The sequence below is a fragment of the Dipteris shenzhenensis genome, chromosome 20, assembly GCF_047967505.1.
Source record: "Dipteris shenzhenensis isolate YYH24624 ecotype China chromosome 20, Dip_SZ_1.0, whole genome shotgun sequence".
Lineage (NCBI taxonomy): Eukaryota > Viridiplantae > Streptophyta > Polypodiopsida > Gleicheniales > Dipteridaceae > Dipteris > Dipteris shenzhenensis.
In genome coordinates this window covers 22159456-22178137 of record NC_141615.1, presented here as the reverse complement: position 1 = coordinate 22178137, position 18682 = coordinate 22159456, and the positions used below count along the sequence as shown (strand labels likewise).

At 44.0% G+C, this 18682-nt stretch overlaps 1 protein-coding gene across 1 annotated transcript in view; it reads left to right on the top strand.

Moving 5' to 3' along the window:
• LOC147889416 (uncharacterized) overlaps nt 1–18682 on the top strand; it is a 207297-nt gene that overhangs the window by 150898 nt on the left and 37717 nt on the right. Inside the window, exon 12 of the mRNA XM_087391248.1 lies at nt 8478–8636. Coding sequence (XP_087247374.1) covers nt 8478–8636 — 159 coding nt within the window. The remainder of the gene's footprint in view (nt 1–8477; nt 8637–18682) is intronic.

Below are 18682 nucleotides of genomic sequence, written 5' to 3'. Positions count from 1 at the left end.
ATTTTAAAGCATTCATTGCTATATATGGTGAATGCTGCGTGGCAAAATCAGAAAATGCCAAACACATGGAAGAGAGGTCTTGTTAAGCTCCTTCCCAAAAAACAAATTTGTGAGTCTTTGGCAGATTGGAGACCTATCACTCTTATGCCCGTAATTTACAAAGTCACCACCAAAATGGTTGTCGATCGGCTAAAGGGGATTTTACATGATGGGTTGCATCCTGCTCAATATGGCTTTGTCCCGCGTAGGCACATCACTGATAACATTGCTAATGCCTACATTGGAATTGAATATGCTAAATATACACAACAGGATGTTTTGTTACTGCACATTGATATCGCCAAAGCCTTTGATACTGTTCAGTGGGATTTTATTTCATCGACTATGCAAGCATTGGGTTTTGGCACAAAAATGCAGCAGCTCATCACTTGGCTATATCAAGATAGTGAAGCTGCTTGTATACTCTCAGGAGATATTTCCCCATCTTGGACTCTTGCTTGCTCTGTCAGGCAAGGATCTCCCCTGAGTGCTTTACTTTTTGCTATAGCCACCCATCCACTGCTTCAATATTTGGATCACCTTTTGGACACTGATCAGTTGCACAGTTTGGAGATTCTTGGTAGTCGCAGCATGATTGCTCAGGCATATGCTGATGATTCATTCTTTACTCCAAAAAATACTTGGGCTGATTTGTCCATGATTATGCATGCTCTTACTACATATGGTTTGGCTGCTGGCCTTCGGGTCAATTTTCAGAAATCAAAATTGCTGCCATTACATGCACAGGAATGGCACAACCTTCTGTGGCCTGGAGAAATTGTCCTCGCTTCTCATTTTATTTGACATCTTGGTTATCCTCTAGGCTGGGGACTCACCCGCTCACAACAAACTGATTGGGTGCTAGCAAAGTTAAGAGCAAAACTTGAATATTGGAAGCTTGCAACTTGGCCATTACATGTTCGCCTGTGAATCACACAATCCATTTTGATAGCATACATACAATTTTATCTGCCTCTCACCATGTTCACTAAGGCAGATCTGGTTTCATTTATGTCAGCTATCATGGAAATTTTCTGGCGTTCAAAACATGGCAAGAAAAGTCTCAGATTACTCTCTATGCATCGTCTCTGTTCTCCCAAGATGCACGGAGGTCTGAACATTCTTGATATTCAAATGCATTTACTTGCTCACAGAGGGAAAATGATGATACAGTTTCTGCAAGGAGATCAGCCTTGGGCTTTCATGATTCGCTCTCTCTTATTACATCTTCATACATCTGCCTTTGGGCATTGGTAGCTTACTCAGTGGGATTTTTTATTTGGCTCTATCCAAGGCAAGATCAGAGGATGCCCTTTTGTCTCTCGTCTGCTTCTTGATTGGAAACATATTCTATCCCATTTGGAATGGCATGGCAGGGACTCTCTCTCGGGCAACTCTTTGAGGGTAGAGAATATTTTTTGGTCTAAGGTTTTCCACCCCCCTTTGGCCATACAAGAACCCCGACGTTCTTATTTTCTCTCCTTCAAAGGCATTTCATCTGTGGTGGATGTACTTCGAGATGATGGCACAATCTTATCTTTTTCTATGGCTGCTCGCAAATATGGCTTGGGAGCTCATTATCGCCCTTTATGGCATCGAATATCAGCAATGCTCCAACCGTACTTGCCGGTACCCCATTTGGAACTTCAGAATCGGCTTGAGGATTGGATCTTACGCTCTCCTTCCTTATATGCCCGTCCTCTGAAGCTCTCACATATCACAGTGTCATCACTGTATAAAGTGTTATTACCTCCGCCTTGGATTTCCCACAAAGCAAATACTGTTTGGCATATAGATCGCCCAATGAAGTAGTGGAGAAAAAGGCTGCATCTCCTTTGGCATTACAAAGTCCCTCTACGACAACAGCTTTTCCTATGGCGAGTTCTTCTTGGCATTTTTCCATCCGGACAGTTACTCGCACACAGATATATAGCTTCAGCTGTTTGTCACCGATGTCAGCACTCTACTGAATCAGTGTTTCATATCTTTTGGTCCTGTCCAAACACTTGATCTCATTGCTCTCATCAGACAGAGGCTTCGACAGCGATTTCCTACCGTTACTTTTGGCAGATTTTTCTGGTTGTTTGGCTTTCATCCAGAAAGACAAGGATTTGATTTATTTTTTGTATGGGTGCGCTATTGGACACTATGGACTTTATGGATGGACAGAAATCATAGAGTCTTTGGTGATCCACTATTTTCATCTTTTCTTTTTTTCAAACGATCTCTGCAACAATCATTTTATGATTGTCTTCAGACTCGTTTGATTGATCAGGATGTATATATAGCTTATACTGAGATCTTCAGTTGAGTAGTAGTTACTTCGTTTTTTTGAAGTAACTATGAATGTAATTATTCTACAGCAATTAAAGATTTCTTCCCACAAAAAAAAGTGTGTAGTGTGTGTGAAAGACTCTATGATTTCTGTCCTTCCATAGAGTCCAGAGAGCCCAATAGCGAACCCAGCTGAAAAATAAGCCAAACTCCCGTCTAGATGGGTGTATCCCAAAAAGCCACAAAGATTTTCAAAAAGTAGCATTGGGAAATCTGGTTCTCAAATACTGCCCAAGGAAACCCAGAAAATCAGAGTGTGGGAGCAATGCCAAAGTAGATGAGGCACTGATTCCCGCGGAGCAAAACATTTGTGACAAATAGCTGGAGCTATATGTTTGCGTGCCAAAATTTTCCCAGAAGGAAGAATCCCTAGCAAGACTCTCCACAAGAAAACCTGTTGTGGAAGAGGAATTTTTGGATGCCAAATCCCTCGTAGTGGTTTTCGCCACCACTTTACAGGACGATTCATTTGCCAAAGATTATTTGCCCTCTGTGAAAACCAAGGCAAGGGCATAAGGACTTTATACAAGGAAGAGACAGTAATGTGGGACAGCCGCAAAGGGCGGCATGTCGACCTTGGCAAGTGAAGAGTCCAATTTTGAAGCCGATCCTCAATCTCTAGTGGGGGTACTGGCTGACAATGCTGAAGCATATGAGTAATAGCATGCCATATAGGACGATAGTGCATACCAAGATTATATTTTGCAGCAGCCAAAGGGAAAGAAAGAAGGGCTCCATCATCATGTATGACATCTGCAATCGAGTGGATTCCTTTCAAACTTAGAAAATATGAATGTCGAGGCTCCTGCCAAGCCATTGGATGGGTAAAAACCCTTGACCAATGTATGCTCTCGACTCATAGAGAATTTCCCTGCAATGAATCCCTACCATGCCATTCCAAGTGTGAGAGTATATGTTTCCAGTCCATCAACATGCAGGATACTAGTGGACAGCCTTTGATCTTACCATCACTACAACCAAGAAGGAAATCCCCGTGAGTGGGCTGCCAGTATCCAAAGGCAGGAGTGGTGAGACATGAAATTAAATGGTGCATCATGGCAGCCCAAGGCTGAGAACCCTGCATATATTGCAGCGTCAATTTGCCTTTATGAGAAAGAATATGCACGTGGATATTTAGAATATTGAGACCCCCATGCATCTTTGGCGAACAGAGATGTTGCACCGAAAGCAATCACAAACTTTTCTTGCCATGTTTGGAGCACCAAAAGGTTTCCATCACCATAGACATGAAAGAAGTAATGTCTCCCTTGCTGAACATAATCAAGGCAAGTAATGCCATCTTGAATGAATTCAGTGTCTGTGGAGTGGCATCCAAAAAAACAGCCGTATCATTTGCCAACTCACTGTCTAACAGCTCATCCTCTTGCCTCAGAGGAAGCCTAAGCCCTATAATCCCAGCTTGAGCTCTAATGTAATACCTCATAGCCTCAGCCACAAAAAGGAATAAAATGGGGGCTAAGGGGCATCCCTAACGGACTGATCTGGTAATCTCAAACTTGTCCCCCTTGACTCCACCAATAAGAACCTGGCTGTGGGCTGATCTGTAGAGGGCTGACACCCCTCTGATCCATGCATCGAGAAGCCAAAACAAGTAAGTGTGCCCTCCAAAAAGCCCCAGTCTACCCTGTCATAAGCTTTCTCAAAGTCCAAGAGTAGAATGGCCAGCCTATGGCCATTATGCATGGCTCAATCCAAAGCCTCCCAAAATGAGAAGATGTTATCAAAGATGCTCCTGCCATGCACAAAACCCATCTGCGTATCATGGATAAGATTTGGTAGAAAGGGTTGCAGACGGAGGTTGATAGCTTTAGCTAGGATTTTATACAAGATACCCGGCAAGGTAATCGGTCTCCACTGAGACACTAAATTCCTGCCCTTTCGGAATCAAATGAATGAGGCCCTCCGTAAGTGAGTCTGGCATCTCACCCGAGTCCCATACACCCTACACGGCTGAGGTAATGTGATCCCCAATATGATCTCAAAAAGTAATTAAAAAATAAGAGGTAAGTTGATCTGAACCAGGACACTTGCGCTTGTGAAGGGCAGAGAGAGTAGTCCTGAACTCTACGTTGGTGAGGGGTGCATCAAGTGAAATAGTCATATCCCCTATCACCAACGCAGGTAAGTGTCGCCAAATAAAGGGCAGTCAACTGCTAGCGGATACCTATCTCACGCCTGAGGATCTCACCCCTCTTGATACAAGCAACTGAAAGATAAAAGTCACTAATATCAGAGAGGGCTGCGGCTAATTCTGAAGGAGAAAGCTGCCCATCCTGCAAATGAGATACCTAGGTCCTCAACAATGTCTCTGTAAGGCCCTCCTCTGCATAAAAGGAATCTGGAATCCTATTACTTGAAGAGCGGCACCTCACATGGGGATCTGAGACCATCAAAACCACTAGAAAATGATCTGAAGTGGACATAAAAGTTCCTCCTATCAAGAGGAGGGAAGTCAACTGAGGAAAGCACACCCACACCTGCTGAGGGGGAAACTCTATCCAGAGATGTCTGAAAGATAAGCTCCCCAAGCGTAGAGGGTACAAACTCCTCCTCTGCCTCAAACTCAGTCAAGTTTGTCAGAACTGAAAATGAATTCCTGCGAAGTACTTCTGGCGCAGGAGTGCGAAGGAGCCCTGCGAAAGGAGTGGAACTAATAATCCCCTTATCTTTGTTAGGTGTAGATAGATGTGCAAGAGAAGAACGGAGGTGCCGTTGCATGACCTCGGCATGAATCTGCATGACCTCAGCCATGACTTTGGCATTGTTCTCAAGTAATACATGGGTCTCTAGAGAAAGGTTCTCACTAGGTGAGCACTCCTATACATGAACAGGGGCAGGAGTAGTCTCATCTGCACATGGAACGAGGAGAGGAATGTCTTCTGCCTGAAGAGACGGGTCCGTGGCCCCATTAGTGGTAGCATTAGGTATTGACTCCCCAACTCTTACAGGAACCCAATGGGAGATGACCGAAGCAGGACATGCTAACTGTCCTTTTCGCGTCGTAGAAGTACTAGGACAGGAGGCTGAGGGTCCTGGCTGTGAAGCTGAAGGTCTACCTGCGCGTGAAGCGGTAGGAACAGGTCATGAGGAAGGTCCAGGTCGGATGAAGCTATGAGGCGCACCCATGGATCTTTTAGGTCTTTTCTTTTTCCTTGGGCAATCTCTGGGAATGTGCCCAAGGGTCCTGCAAATCCTACACTAATCCTGTCTCCCTGCAATCTCGACTCTCTCTCTCAAGAAGGAGCCATCTGGACGCTAAAGCATACTGTGGTTAGCTGAGATGTTAGGGTCATGGACAATGACCCTAACACTCGGTACCTCATCGGACCTGCACTCGGTACCTCATCGGACCTGACTGCCTCTATTGCTGAAGTAGGCATCTCAGGGAGAGGGAGGATCTCAGTAACCACTCCAAAGGCGGTTCCAATGGAATGTAGCAGTCGATGGTACACCTGAGAAAGGCCTTGAAATCTGATGAAGAGTGATGTTGTCCGGCTGTCCTCCTTGACAGGATCAAACCCCAATGAAAAAGGGGTCCAAAAAGTCCTGGAGCCCAGTGCTAACGGGCTAGCCTGAAGCACTGTATGTGCTACCTCCAAGGAGTAAAAAACAATCTGGAAGAAATCTCGCCCAAGCAGAAAAAAATATGTGAAGTGCCCTGCGAGGTCTCCAGGTAGAGTGGCGAGCATCCAATCCCTGGCCTGTAACCTGGAAGGGTGGGACCCATGGATGCGAGCAAAGAGCGATGTCGAGCTCTCTTGCTTTGTACCTTTTTTGAGCTGCTGCAACTCGTCTTTTGAGAAAGTGATGGTTTTCGTGGCTAGTGGAAGCGGGCAAGGATTGGCTAAAGGTTGGGCCATTGTCAATCGAGGTGTGAAGGCCGACTCGAACACAAAAAGCTCCATCCAATCAAAAGTATTGCTAGGAATGGCTAGGAAGAGGAGGAAGAAGGAAGAGTAGGGGGGAGGCTGAGGGAGGGGAGAGTGAGGGTGAAGGGAGAAGGGGGTAGGAGGGAGGGAGAGGGTGAGGGCTAAGGGGAGAAGGGGGCAGCAAGCAAGGAGAGGGGGTAGCAGCAGGGAGGGAGAGGGTAAGGGCTAAGGGGAGAAGGGGGGCAGAGGAGGGAAGGGTGGAGAGGAAAGGGGGAGGAGAGGGTAGGCGGAGAGGCTAGAGGTAGGCGGGTAGGGCGGAGAGGCTAGGGGAGTGAGGGCGGAGAGGCTAGGGGAGTGAGAGCGGAGAGGAGAGGGTAGGCGGGGAGGGAGGCCATACGATTGTACGGCAAGGGGGAGGGCAGCAAGGGAGCGGGGTTGAGAGGTAAGGAAGTGGGACTGAGAGGAGAGGAAGCGAGGTTGAGAGGAGAGGGCGGCAAGGCTGAGAGGAGGTACGGGAGGGAGAGGAGAGCGCTAGTAGAGGGGAGAGGGAGGGAGGGCCATACAATCATACGGCTGAGGAGAGGGAGAGGAGCAGCAGCTCGAAAGAGGAGGGTTGCTTTCAGGCAATTTTGGATACTGGAAGTTCTGTAGCTGCGCTGGGTAACTCGGAGGAGTTTTGAGTCAGTTGTACTAGGGTTTTACCCCCCTTCAGAGCTGTTCGTGCTCTCTGAATTTCATTTTGAGAAGCAAATCAAAAGATACCAGCAATATCATTTACGTTTTGTTGATTTTTACTGATTTCCATACATTTGGCCTGCCCACATCCTTGGACAAATGCCTCGCCATTCGTACAATCGTACACCTCGAATTTGCAACCCAAGACCAGCTCTTGCTAACCATACACATCGACATTGGTGCCCATTTCCTTTCCAGCTCACCCCTCTCCAGATCGCCATTTGCATTCTTGGCTCAGCTATTTCTTCTGATCCAGCTCTTGATCTTTGTTTGAGCTCATTTTCAGCCTCTCCTAGTTGGTTCTTGCGGATAGTGTTGCACAGGTGTCTTGCAGATTGCATTGCACAGGTGTCTTGCAGATTGCATTGCACAAGTGTCAGTGCATTTGAGACAGTTCTGGGCTGCACATTAAGCGCAAATCTTGCTCAAGTGTTGTGCATTTTGAAGCCAAGTGTTGGCTATAAGTTGATGCACCTTTGGATGCCTATTGAGCAAGAGTTTGCTATTGCATTGTGAGCAATTGTTTGGTTGAGATACATGCTGATTTTTGGGGCAGAAGCACATTGCATTTGAGCCAGCGTTTGGATGTGGTTGATGATAACTTTTTGGGGCAGAAATATAGTGCTTGATTGCATTTTGGATTGAGGTTTGAGCAGAATTTTTTGAGGCAGATTTATTGATATTTCGAAGCAGCCATTGTCGATGAATGCCAATGCAGTGATTGCATAGCAATTTGTTGTCTTTCAGTTGTCCATTTGCTGTCTTTTCCTTTGCAGGTACTCTTCCAATTATTATTGAGCTTGCAATCACGTCTCTCAATGAGAATTTTGGCACCATGAGTGAGGCAGATAAGTTGGATGGACCCAACTATGCTTTGTGGTCGTTTACACTCAAGAATATCTTGGTTGGAAAGGGCTTATGGGACATTATGAATGGGGATGAGACTAGACCTGGTGCACCTAGCTCTAGTGCATCTTCCACTACCACTCAAGGTTCTATTGCCACTGCCCATGTCGCTCCCGCAGAAGATCAGAGGAGATTTGATCGAAGGGATGCCCAAGCTTTGTATATGGATGATTGCTAGTGCTTCCACATTGAGGTAGCTGCAAGACTTGGAATTTGCGTTTTACTTCACCATCAATTTTATGACTTGCAAACAGGCCATGATGGTAGAGACTCTTTTATATTCTTTGGTCACTTATCCTGGATGCTCTTATGTCTGAAGTTGGTGCTTGTGTATGATAGCATAGATTTGTGAAAGACAAATAATCAATTTATATTGGTATAAGAGATGGAAATATCTCTTTGAAGTTTGTTCATCTACGATTTTGTTTTGCATTGGAGAGGTGATCTAGTTTAAAGTGCATCCTGTTTGTGTTTATAGATAAAAGAAACCAAAATTTTGATAAAGTTTGATTTTTTCTTCAAGTACAAGCATATTATCTTAATGTGATGATGAATTTTTTCTTAGTTGTGAAGGAAGCAAAGGTGGAACATTTTACATGCAGTGACATGGCACTGGCAATACCAGCATGTGCATTAGCAAGTAGCAAGTGGAACTCAGTTGCTGGAAAAGATTCTTGTGTTGTACGCATCTTAGAAATTCCTGATCCTTGTTTTCAACCTACTCTTGAAAAGGTAAACTATTAGATTACTTTTCTTTCTTGACCCCCGGTCTCTCTTCTTGTTTGCTCATGTTCCTACTTGTCTAATTCTCTTCAAAGGTATGACAAAAAGATATGCATATTGTATTATTGTATTCTCCAAAGTTTGAACATTCGAATTCCAGCGTTGATATTTCAATGTTTTGGAGGTTACACTATTCACATTTACTAAATTGTATCTTCCTGCAATGTGTTTGATTTTTAGAGCAGTCCATTGTTTCTTTCTTGCATGTGTAAGGACATTTCAGATGTGTCTATTTGGCTTTTTTGTGTCTACAACTCAGAGAAGATTTATTATCACTATCAGTATGTTTATCTGTATTATTTCCTTGCATGTTTATCATGAATTGTGTGGTTATTTTAGATAGGACTTTATCATTGGAATTTTTGACTTCAAATTGGATAGGAATTTATCATTGAATTTTTTCGAATTCCAAGGTAAACTTTATTTTCATAGAAAACCAAAGGATGAGCAATTCCAAGCAAGTTGACTAAAACCCAGTACATATGTCATTGGGAAGATGTAACTCAACTGTATCATGGCAAATCAATAATGTTCATCTGGTGGAAGAGCCAAGAATGGTGGATTCTGACCTTGAATAATATCAGAAAACAATCAATTGGGAACAATGCTATGTCATGCCATACTCAATGAACAAGAAAACATACTACCACTACCTCACAACCTTATTGAAGCTCTGCTCCGCCGATCTGTCACAAAATCTGTGTGGCCTAAGTGAGTGTCCCTTTAATAATCTTCCTATGAAGGGAAGATCATAGATAGACCCTTCACGTGACCTAAGGTTGACATTTTCTAGTTAAAGGTTCCACCTCAAAGAGCAAAGACAGTCCGGCTGTGGAATCCCATAAAGCATATTCACCACTTATGCCTGCTATTGTTGGAGTTTGGTGTAGTTTTAGGGTTTCCTTGTAGAGGAGTCATGACCATGCTAGACATCTATGTGCTTTGTGTTATATGCAATGGTCCAAGTGGGAGAGAGGTCTTGCTTCTTCATTGGCTCTTGGAAGGTTTTCAAGGACCTCCTTGGAGAATGTAATATAGATGGTTACTCACCTTAGAGGTTAGATCAGAGAGTAGAGTATGTCTTTCATGCCAGAGAGTCATTTTGGACTCAAACGGGAGGTAGGATCAACAAGCGATTCTTCTCTACTCTTGGCCCCAAACATGGTAAGGAGAGCGTTTCATAGCTATTGACTCAGACGGAGTTTTACAGACATATCCAAATGCCGTCTTGTAGGTAGCCACACATTTCTATGCCTCCCATCTTACAGCAAATCTTGACACATAGGCGAGAGATGATGCTCAAGTGTTATTCGGTAGCACTTACCTATGTTGGTGACTAGAGATATGATAGTCTTACTTGATGTACCCTTCACCAACATAGAGTTCACGACTGCTCTCTCTGCCCTTCACAAGGGCAAGTGCCTTGGCTCAAATGGGGACTTACTTCCTTTTTTTTATTTCATTTTGGGATCAGATTGAGGATCACATTACCTCAACCCTACAGGGCGTTTGGGACTTGGGGGTGAGATGCCAGACTCACTTACGGAGGGCCTCATTCATCTTATTCCAAAAGAGGGTTGCATGAATTTAGTGTCTTAGTGGAGACTAATCACTCTAGTGGCTACTTTGTACAAAATCTTAGCGAAGGCAGCAATCAGCCTATGGCTGTGCAACCTTTTCTTCCAGATCTTGTACATGATATGCACATGGGTTTTATGCATGGCAGGAGCATCTTCGATAACATCTTCTGATTCTAGGAGGCTTCTAACTGGGCCATGCATAATGGGCATAGGCTTGCCGTTCTACTTCTAGAGTTTGAGAAAGCTTATGACATAGTAAACAGGGGCTTTCTAGAGGGTATCCTCATTTGGTTTGGATTCATAGATACATGGATCAGAGGGGTGTTAGCTCTTTGCAAAACAGCCCATAGCCAAGTTCTTATTGGTGGAGTCAGGGGAGACAGGTTTTAGATTACCAGATCAGTCCGTCAAGGATGCCCTTTAGCCCCCTTTCTCTTTTTATTTGTGGCCGAAGCTATGAGCTATTACCTTAGAGCTCAAGCTGATATTGTAGGGCTGAGGCTTCCGTTGAGGTAGGAGGATGAGCTCTTGGATAGTGAGTTGGCAGATGACATGGCTGTTTTTTTGGATGCCACACCACAGACACTCATGTCGTTTGGGTTAGCCTTGAATTTGCTTTACACTGCAGCATGGGCTCATATTAATTGGAAAAAATCCAATGGCTTTTGGATTAGTGATGAGGATACTCCAGACTGGGAGAATGACATAGGATTCACTTGTATTCAGAGGGGTTTTTCCATCAGGTACCTAGGATGCCAGGTTGGGGTAGGCATCTCTCTATCACAACATTTTGCTCCCGTGTTGGAGAGCATCAGGAGGAAACTTATTTTTTAGAGTTGTGCCAGACTTGACCTTGCATCCAGAGTAGTGGTTGCAAACCAGATATTATTGGCTATTGCCTGGTTCATTTGTTCATGTTGGTGCAGATCTAGAGGTTGTATCTCTCAACTTATGAGACCTATCAGGAACTTCCTATGGAGTGGGCTGGCAGCCAATCACATGGAATGACTCTATATTGGATGAGGATGGCAGATCACTAGGAGTGTCACATTATATGCGGTGGTCTAGATGGGAGAGGGAACCCGCTTCCATAGTAGGTGCCTGGAAGGCTTTTAGGAAGCTTTTAAAGGATCAAAGACTCTTATCACTTGGCCACCTCAGAGGGAGCGCAGTCAGGATGCAGCAGATAGAGGCTGCCATACTAGCAGAGTGGATAGATACAGATAACATGCCGATCACAGAGTCCACTTGGTTGGGAGCGTTCACGGGGACGGGTATTCCTTTACAGGTTATTGCCTTGCAGGATGCACATGAGGAGACCCTTGTCTTTGATGTTCAATCAAGAGGGAGAGTTCTTAGATCTTCAGATGATATTCTTTTGGAGGTTGCCTTCCAACCTGTTAGGATTGCAGGTTACATGGAGTGGGGCACAGACTCACAGTGGTATCTTGATCCTGACCCTATTCTCCTGGCACTTGGATTTTTTGGAGACTCTAGTTATATGGCGGTTCCCCCATTAGGTTCTTGCAGTGGGACCCAGGGGAGTGGGAATGGATTGATGAAGGGCACCGAGAGAAGAGCATCCCCTTATTTCATTACATGTCAGAAATGCCAGGAGATAATAGCTTAGCAGTAGAGGTTGGAGGCCCTCTAGAGCTCCTCATTGGGATAGTTTTCAGAGTTTTGCAGAGGTGCAAAAAAACTTTTGGAGAAGGCTCTGGTAATCCCTCAAAAAAAGAAAGGTCACTCTCTTCTTTTGGCTTTCTATTCATGGGGGGATTGCAGTGAACCTATGGAGATCTAGGTTCAGGACTGACCCTACTTGTCCTCGATGCCACACAACAATTGAGTCAAGCATTGCCTCTGGAAGTGCAGATAGGCGAGGACGAGATCTGGAATGGTGTTGCTAGGATATTTAGCATATTTCATAGAGCATTCTTCTTCATGACTTGGGGATGAGTGGCATGGTTATCTCTTACCGGCCCTCAGATGTTTTTCGAGGGACATGACTTAGACTCATCCTTCATTATATGACGACACTTTGTGGAGTCATGCTCTCTCCAGGATGTTCCCTTTACTTCTTTCAAAGGTGCTCATGCCTCGGTAGACACATCTTGGGAGATTTCGGCTAGCATTACAGCTTGGCATATTTGGAGGGCGGTTCACCATTCGCAATCTATGGCCAATATACGGAATGATACTATACACACATTGATGGCCATCTGGGTGAGCATGCAGGGATCTTCCAGAGCAGCTACTACAGCTAGGAGAGATACTTTTTTCAGAGTTTGGAGAGGATCTCCTTTCTTCTCTGAGTCTCTTTTCAGGGTTGAGGTGGCATTTTCAGGCTCCACCTTGGATTTTTATTAGCTCTTTTTAAGCTGGTTTTTTTCTCATGCATGGCATGATGTACTTCTGCATTAGAGCTTGCTCTCGCGGTTTTCATTCATGGATGCTTTTGAGCTCCATTGGATGCATTTGAGCACTTGTGGGTGCGCTATTTTAGATTTGGGTTGTGCATTTTCAGTTTGGGATTGCACTTCAAATTGTAGTAGAGTACAGTGATTGGTTTATGCCATTTTTGCAGTGATTGCATTGTGCAGTCAGTGGCATTTCAGAGCAGCTAGTCTTACTTTGCATTTGTAGCAAGCATTTGTTTGGGATGATTTGCAAGCACATTTGCAGCCAGTTGCACTTTTGGGACTTGCAGTTCTTTTTGCAGGTACATTTGCAGCTTGTGGGTATCCCATTTTGTATCATGTTGACTCTTTCAGGCAGTTTTGGCAATTTGTTTGAGGGTGACAAGCTGGATGGACCAAACTTTGCCTTGTGGTCTTTCATGCTTAAGAACATCTTGGTTGGTAAGGGCTTGTGGGACATTGTTAGTGGGGAAAGGTGAGGCCAGCAGACTCATCTACATCTAGCATAGCTTATTTGGGTCAGACTACAGGCAGACACTACAGGCAGACAGCAGAAGGCAGACAGCAGACTGCTACAGTCCCTCTTGCTAGTCCCATAGCATCAACGGAGGAATAGAAGAAGTTTGACTACCGTAGTGCTCAAGCAATGTTTTTGATTGCCACAAATGTGAAGAGACACATTATGACGACTGTCAAGTCATGCAAGGATGCAAAGGCAGCATGGGAAAGATTGGCAAACATGTATCATGTTAAGAATGAGGCAAGGGCCATTGCCTTGACAAATCAGCTCAAGAATCTTGAGATGCAAGAAGGCCATGCCATCACTGATCATATTGCCAGGATCACTGATCTACGTGATCAGCTCGCAAGTATTGATGAGGAAATAGAAGACAAGGAGCTCGTCTCTATTACTCTTAATAGCTTAGCGCCCTCATATGGCACATTTGTCACTTCATTGACCATTGTTCTTAGGGCAGCTCCACTCTTGTTCGATGAGTTAGTTGGGCTTTTGTTGCAGGAAGAGGAGAGATGCTCAAATTTTGCCAAAGCCTCTCTTCAGGGTGAGCAAGCGCTTGCCATGGGTGGAAAGGGAAATTTTCAAAAAAAGTTTGAGCCAAAACACAGCCATACAACTCAGCCCAAGGAGGGGAATGCAAGCAGTTCAAGCAAAAATAAAAAAAAGGGCAAATGCAATTATTGCAAGAAGCCAGGGCATTACATCGCAGAGTGTCAGAAAAGGATTGCCAATGAAAAGAAGAGGCAAAGGGACAGCTCTAGCAGTAATTTTGTTGCCCCCACTGAAACTCGTGCTTTAGATGCACATGGTGAAGCTCATCTTGCCCAAGGTGATAGAGATTTTGTGTTTGCTGCGTTGAATGAGAAGATGGATGCCAGGGGGATTTGAATGTTGAAAATCAATCAGGGGATGCTTCCCTTGTTGCAAGTGATACATGGTATATCGACAGTGGTGCTACTAAGCACATGACTCCTCGCCAGGAGTGGTTTGAGAGCATCACACCTGTTCATCATAGACATGTTGCATGTGCCAATGATGCTTCTCAAGACATCATCGGAGTTGGGCACATTCCCATTCAGCTTGATAATGGGAAAGTTAAGTATATCCGAGATGTTTGGTATGTTCCAGATTTGAGGCAAAATCTGATTTCAGTTTCAAACATTGCCCATGATTAACATATGTTGGTCGAATTTCAGGATAACCAATGTAGGATCAAGGATCCAAAGAAAGGGTATGAGGTTGTAGCAATAGGCACATATGACAGAGGCTTATACAAGCTTGATGCTCAGCCTTATGATCAGAAGGTATTGGTTGTAGCAAACACTTCCCAGGCTGATTTATGGCATGCCAGGTTTGGACATGTCCATCACAGGGCATTGTCCTACTTGTACAATAATAATATGACTCAGGGAATGTCAAAATTACAGCAACCAACAAATGAAGTGTGTGAGGGGTGTGCACTTGGCAAATTGCATCGCTTGCCATTCAGTAAACAAGGCAAGAATTGGGTCAAGGCAACCAGAGTGTTGCAGATAGTGCACAGTGATGTATGTGGCCCCATGACTATTACCACGAATAGAGGAGCAAGGTACTTTGTGACCTTTATAGACGACTTCTTCAAGTTCACATGGCTTTTTCTCATGAAGGAAAAATCTGAGGTATTCTATTGGTTTCAGGAGTTCAAAGCTATGGTTAAGAACCAAACCAATTCTAGAATTGGAACACTCGACTCAGATAGAGGGGGAGAGTACATGTCACTTGCATTCTAGGGATTTTTGAAGCGGCATGGGATTAAACATCACTTGACATGCCCTTACACACCACAGCAGAATCCACTCCCTGAGAGGAAGAATCGTACTCTCGTGGAAATGACAAGATGCATGCTGAAATTCAAGAGAGTCTCAAAGGCTTCTTGGGGAGAAGCAGTTGTGACAACCACTTATATTCAGAACAAATGCCCTACCAAAGCTTTGGTTTAATGTGACTCCATTTGAGGCTTTGTATGGCTTTAAGCCAAAGGTTAGTCATTTCAGAGTTTTTGGCTCATTGGTATATGCTTTGGTTCCAGATCCATATCGGACAAAGCTTGATGACAAGAGTGTCAAATGCATTTTCGTGGGGTATAGCACTGAAAGTAGGGGATTTAGGTTTTATAATCCCGCTACCAAGAAGGTAATAATCAGAAGAGATGTTCTCTTTGTTGAGAATGAATGCATGCAGCCCGCTAGTGCAGACTTGCTACCATACGATGACAACCCTTTGGACATCATCCAGTTTGAGGATGATGAGACGGAGTCTCTTGATGCTTCCCCTTCTAATTCTCATAGTTCAAATGGCTTGCCACACATTGAGGATGGCTCTCTCTCAAATGTTTCAGATTTGCAGCCAATTAATGAGAATAGACCGCCTCATGTTTGGAGGCATTATCAACGTCGTGAGGCCACTAAAGATGTTGATGCAGCTCCGAGTGGTACAGAAGAGAAATCTATTCCACGTTGGGCAAGGTTGACTATTTAAGATGCTAAGGATCAGCCTACTTTGGGGAAAACCAGGGCCAGCACTCATAAAAATAAGAAAAAGGTCAATTTTGCTTTGATGACCTCAGTGATGGAAGCTGAAAATGAGCCTCAGAGCTTCAAGGATGCTCATCATAATCCGGCATCGCAGAAAGCTATGGAAGCTGAGATTAAATCCATTGAGAAGAATGCCATATGGGACTTGGTTGATGTGCCCATTGGGAAAAATGTGGTTCGCACGAAATGAATTTATAAGGTGAAATACCATTCAGATGGCACAGTTGAGAAATACAAAGCCCGTTTGGTTGCCAAGGGGTATGCACAAGAGGAGGGGATAGATTATGAGGAGACATTTGCTCCAGTGGCCAAGATGACCACCATTCGTCGTGTCATCTCTCTTGCTGCGTTTTATGGTTGGTCAATATACCAGATGGATGTCAAGAACACTTTCCTCAATGGAGATCTTAAAGAGGAGGTCTATGTACATCAGTCCCAAGGTTTTGAGGTGAAGGGACAAGAGCACAAGGTATGCAAACTTAGGAAGGCTCTATATGGGCTGAAGCAAGCACCTCATGCGTGCTATCAGAAGATACATCAGATTTTGCTGTCCCAGGGCTTCGTAAACTATCATACAGAGCCAAATTTGTATGTTCTGCAGCAAAAATCAGAATTGGTCATGTTGGTACTACATGTGGATGATATCATACTCACTGGTAGTGATTTGCAGCAAATTACAGCAGTTCAATACGCTTTATGTCACAACTTTGACATGACAGATTTGGGCCTATTGCACTATTGTCTTGGCATTGAGTTTTGGCAGACCCATGATGGGATTTCTATGTCATAGACAAAGTATTCGAAGGGGTTGTTGCAGAAAGTTAAAATGGAGAACTGTAAGCCTGTGGCTACTCCATTGGAAAAGGGACTCAAGTTGAGTAAGCATGATACTGCTGAAAAGTTTGATGGCACTTTGTACAGGCAGTTGGTTGGCAGTTTGATATATTTATGCTCCACACAGCCTGATATTGCCTACGCCACATGGCTTTTGATCTAGTTCATGCATTGTCCCACGATCACACATTGGAATGCAGCAAAGAGGGTTCTCAGATATGTCCATGGCTTGCATTATGCTTCATATTGTGATCTAAAGCCGAGTGGTTTCACCGACTCAGATTGGTCAGGGGACATTGACGACAGACGGTACACTACTGGCTATTGCTTCTCATTGGGTTCAGCCTGTATCTCATGGCTTAGTAAGAAGCAAGAGCGAGTCTCTCTTTCCTCCGGTGAAGCAGAGTACAAAGCTGCAAATTCAGTCACTATGGAGTTAATCTGGTTAAGGAAGCTTTTACATGACTTGCATCATGCACAGGATGGCGAAGCAAACTCTATCTGCTGTGATAGCCAGAGTTGCATTGCCATAGCCAACAATCTTGTCTTTCATGCTCACATGAAACACATTGAAAATCATTATCATTATGTACAAGATTGTATTTCTGATGGCTTCATTGATCTCATCTATTGTCCATCTGAGGACAATGTGGCGGATATCTTCACCAAAGCCCTATCAACAGATCTTTTCTTACGACATCGACATGGCTTGGGGATCAGAGACATTCTCACAATGTCAAGGGGGGTTCTAAAGTGATTCACAATGACATTGTTTTCATGTACTCCCATAGGTTGCATATCCATCTGGATGAGTTTGTCCAATCGTGGTACTTTAGGTACTGCAGGGTACACTTGAGATGTTTCCAGGGTACTTTCAGCCATATCTTTGAGGGGGGAATTGTAAGAGATTACAAAGATATGGTGTTGTAGGCATAAATTCAACCCTATGGTTGACCAATAGTACTTGGGTACTATATATACCAAGTACTTGTATTGTTTCATTTGAACATTTCTATTGGAGCTTTCTTGTGTGTGCACTCTTGCTCACTTGTGTTCACAACCTGTCTCTAATTTGTTCTTACAATGTCATATATGGATCTTGGTAGTATGCTTCTTATCTGAACATCGAAGACCAAGACATCCTGACGTGAATGTCGTAGTGCTATAACCTGAATTGAAATGCATGTCCCCGTGAAAGCCCCATCCAAGTAGAGTAAGAAATAGGCCTATCATCTATGTCAACCCAATCCATCAGTATGACTACATCAATTTGCTGCATTCTCCTTGTGCTTCCTTTTAAGTGACTTACCAATTGCAATTTACAATCCTCTCAAAGTTTTTTGAAAGCTTTCTAGGATCCCACAAAGGAGGTAGGGCCTTTCTACCATCTATACCACTGCATGTAATGAGAAGTACCAAGTGGTTTGCCATGCTCATCAAGTATGCTATCATTTCACATGATGGGATTTCTGTCAGTAACTTCGAGAGAAGAGGGGGAATTCTATGAAGAGTACTTCTAACTCTGGACCAAGCTTTCAGGATAGCGACCACAAGAGGAGAGGAGGGAGACCTAGATGGGCTAAAGTAAAGATCCATCTGGAACTGTCCATCCAATCTCCCCTTGAAGAGGGAGTACAAGACTATATAGTGAAGAGATCTAGTAGCTAGCTAGGAACGGAATGGAAATGTGGAAAGCATAATGAAAAGCAAAATGGAAAGGAAAATGAAAGAACAAGTGCTAGGCAATGATAACCAAAATACTCACATGTAGATAACTTCATGTTGACTGATGTTATAGACAATAGACAAGTACAACACTATATAGTGTGCCACTAGACTCTAGAAAGTCACAATGTCTATGGGATATCTCCCAATATGACACGTGGCATGTCTAGGACTCACTAGACTATAAAACACCCCTAGACCACCTAGACCACTCATTTTAGACTCACTTTGGCTTCATATTCCAACACCCCCCCATGAAGGCAAGGTGAGAGACTACTGGAATGGAACCAAGAACAGAACATGACAATGATGGTCTAAGGTGAGGGACTATTGGAATGGAACCAAG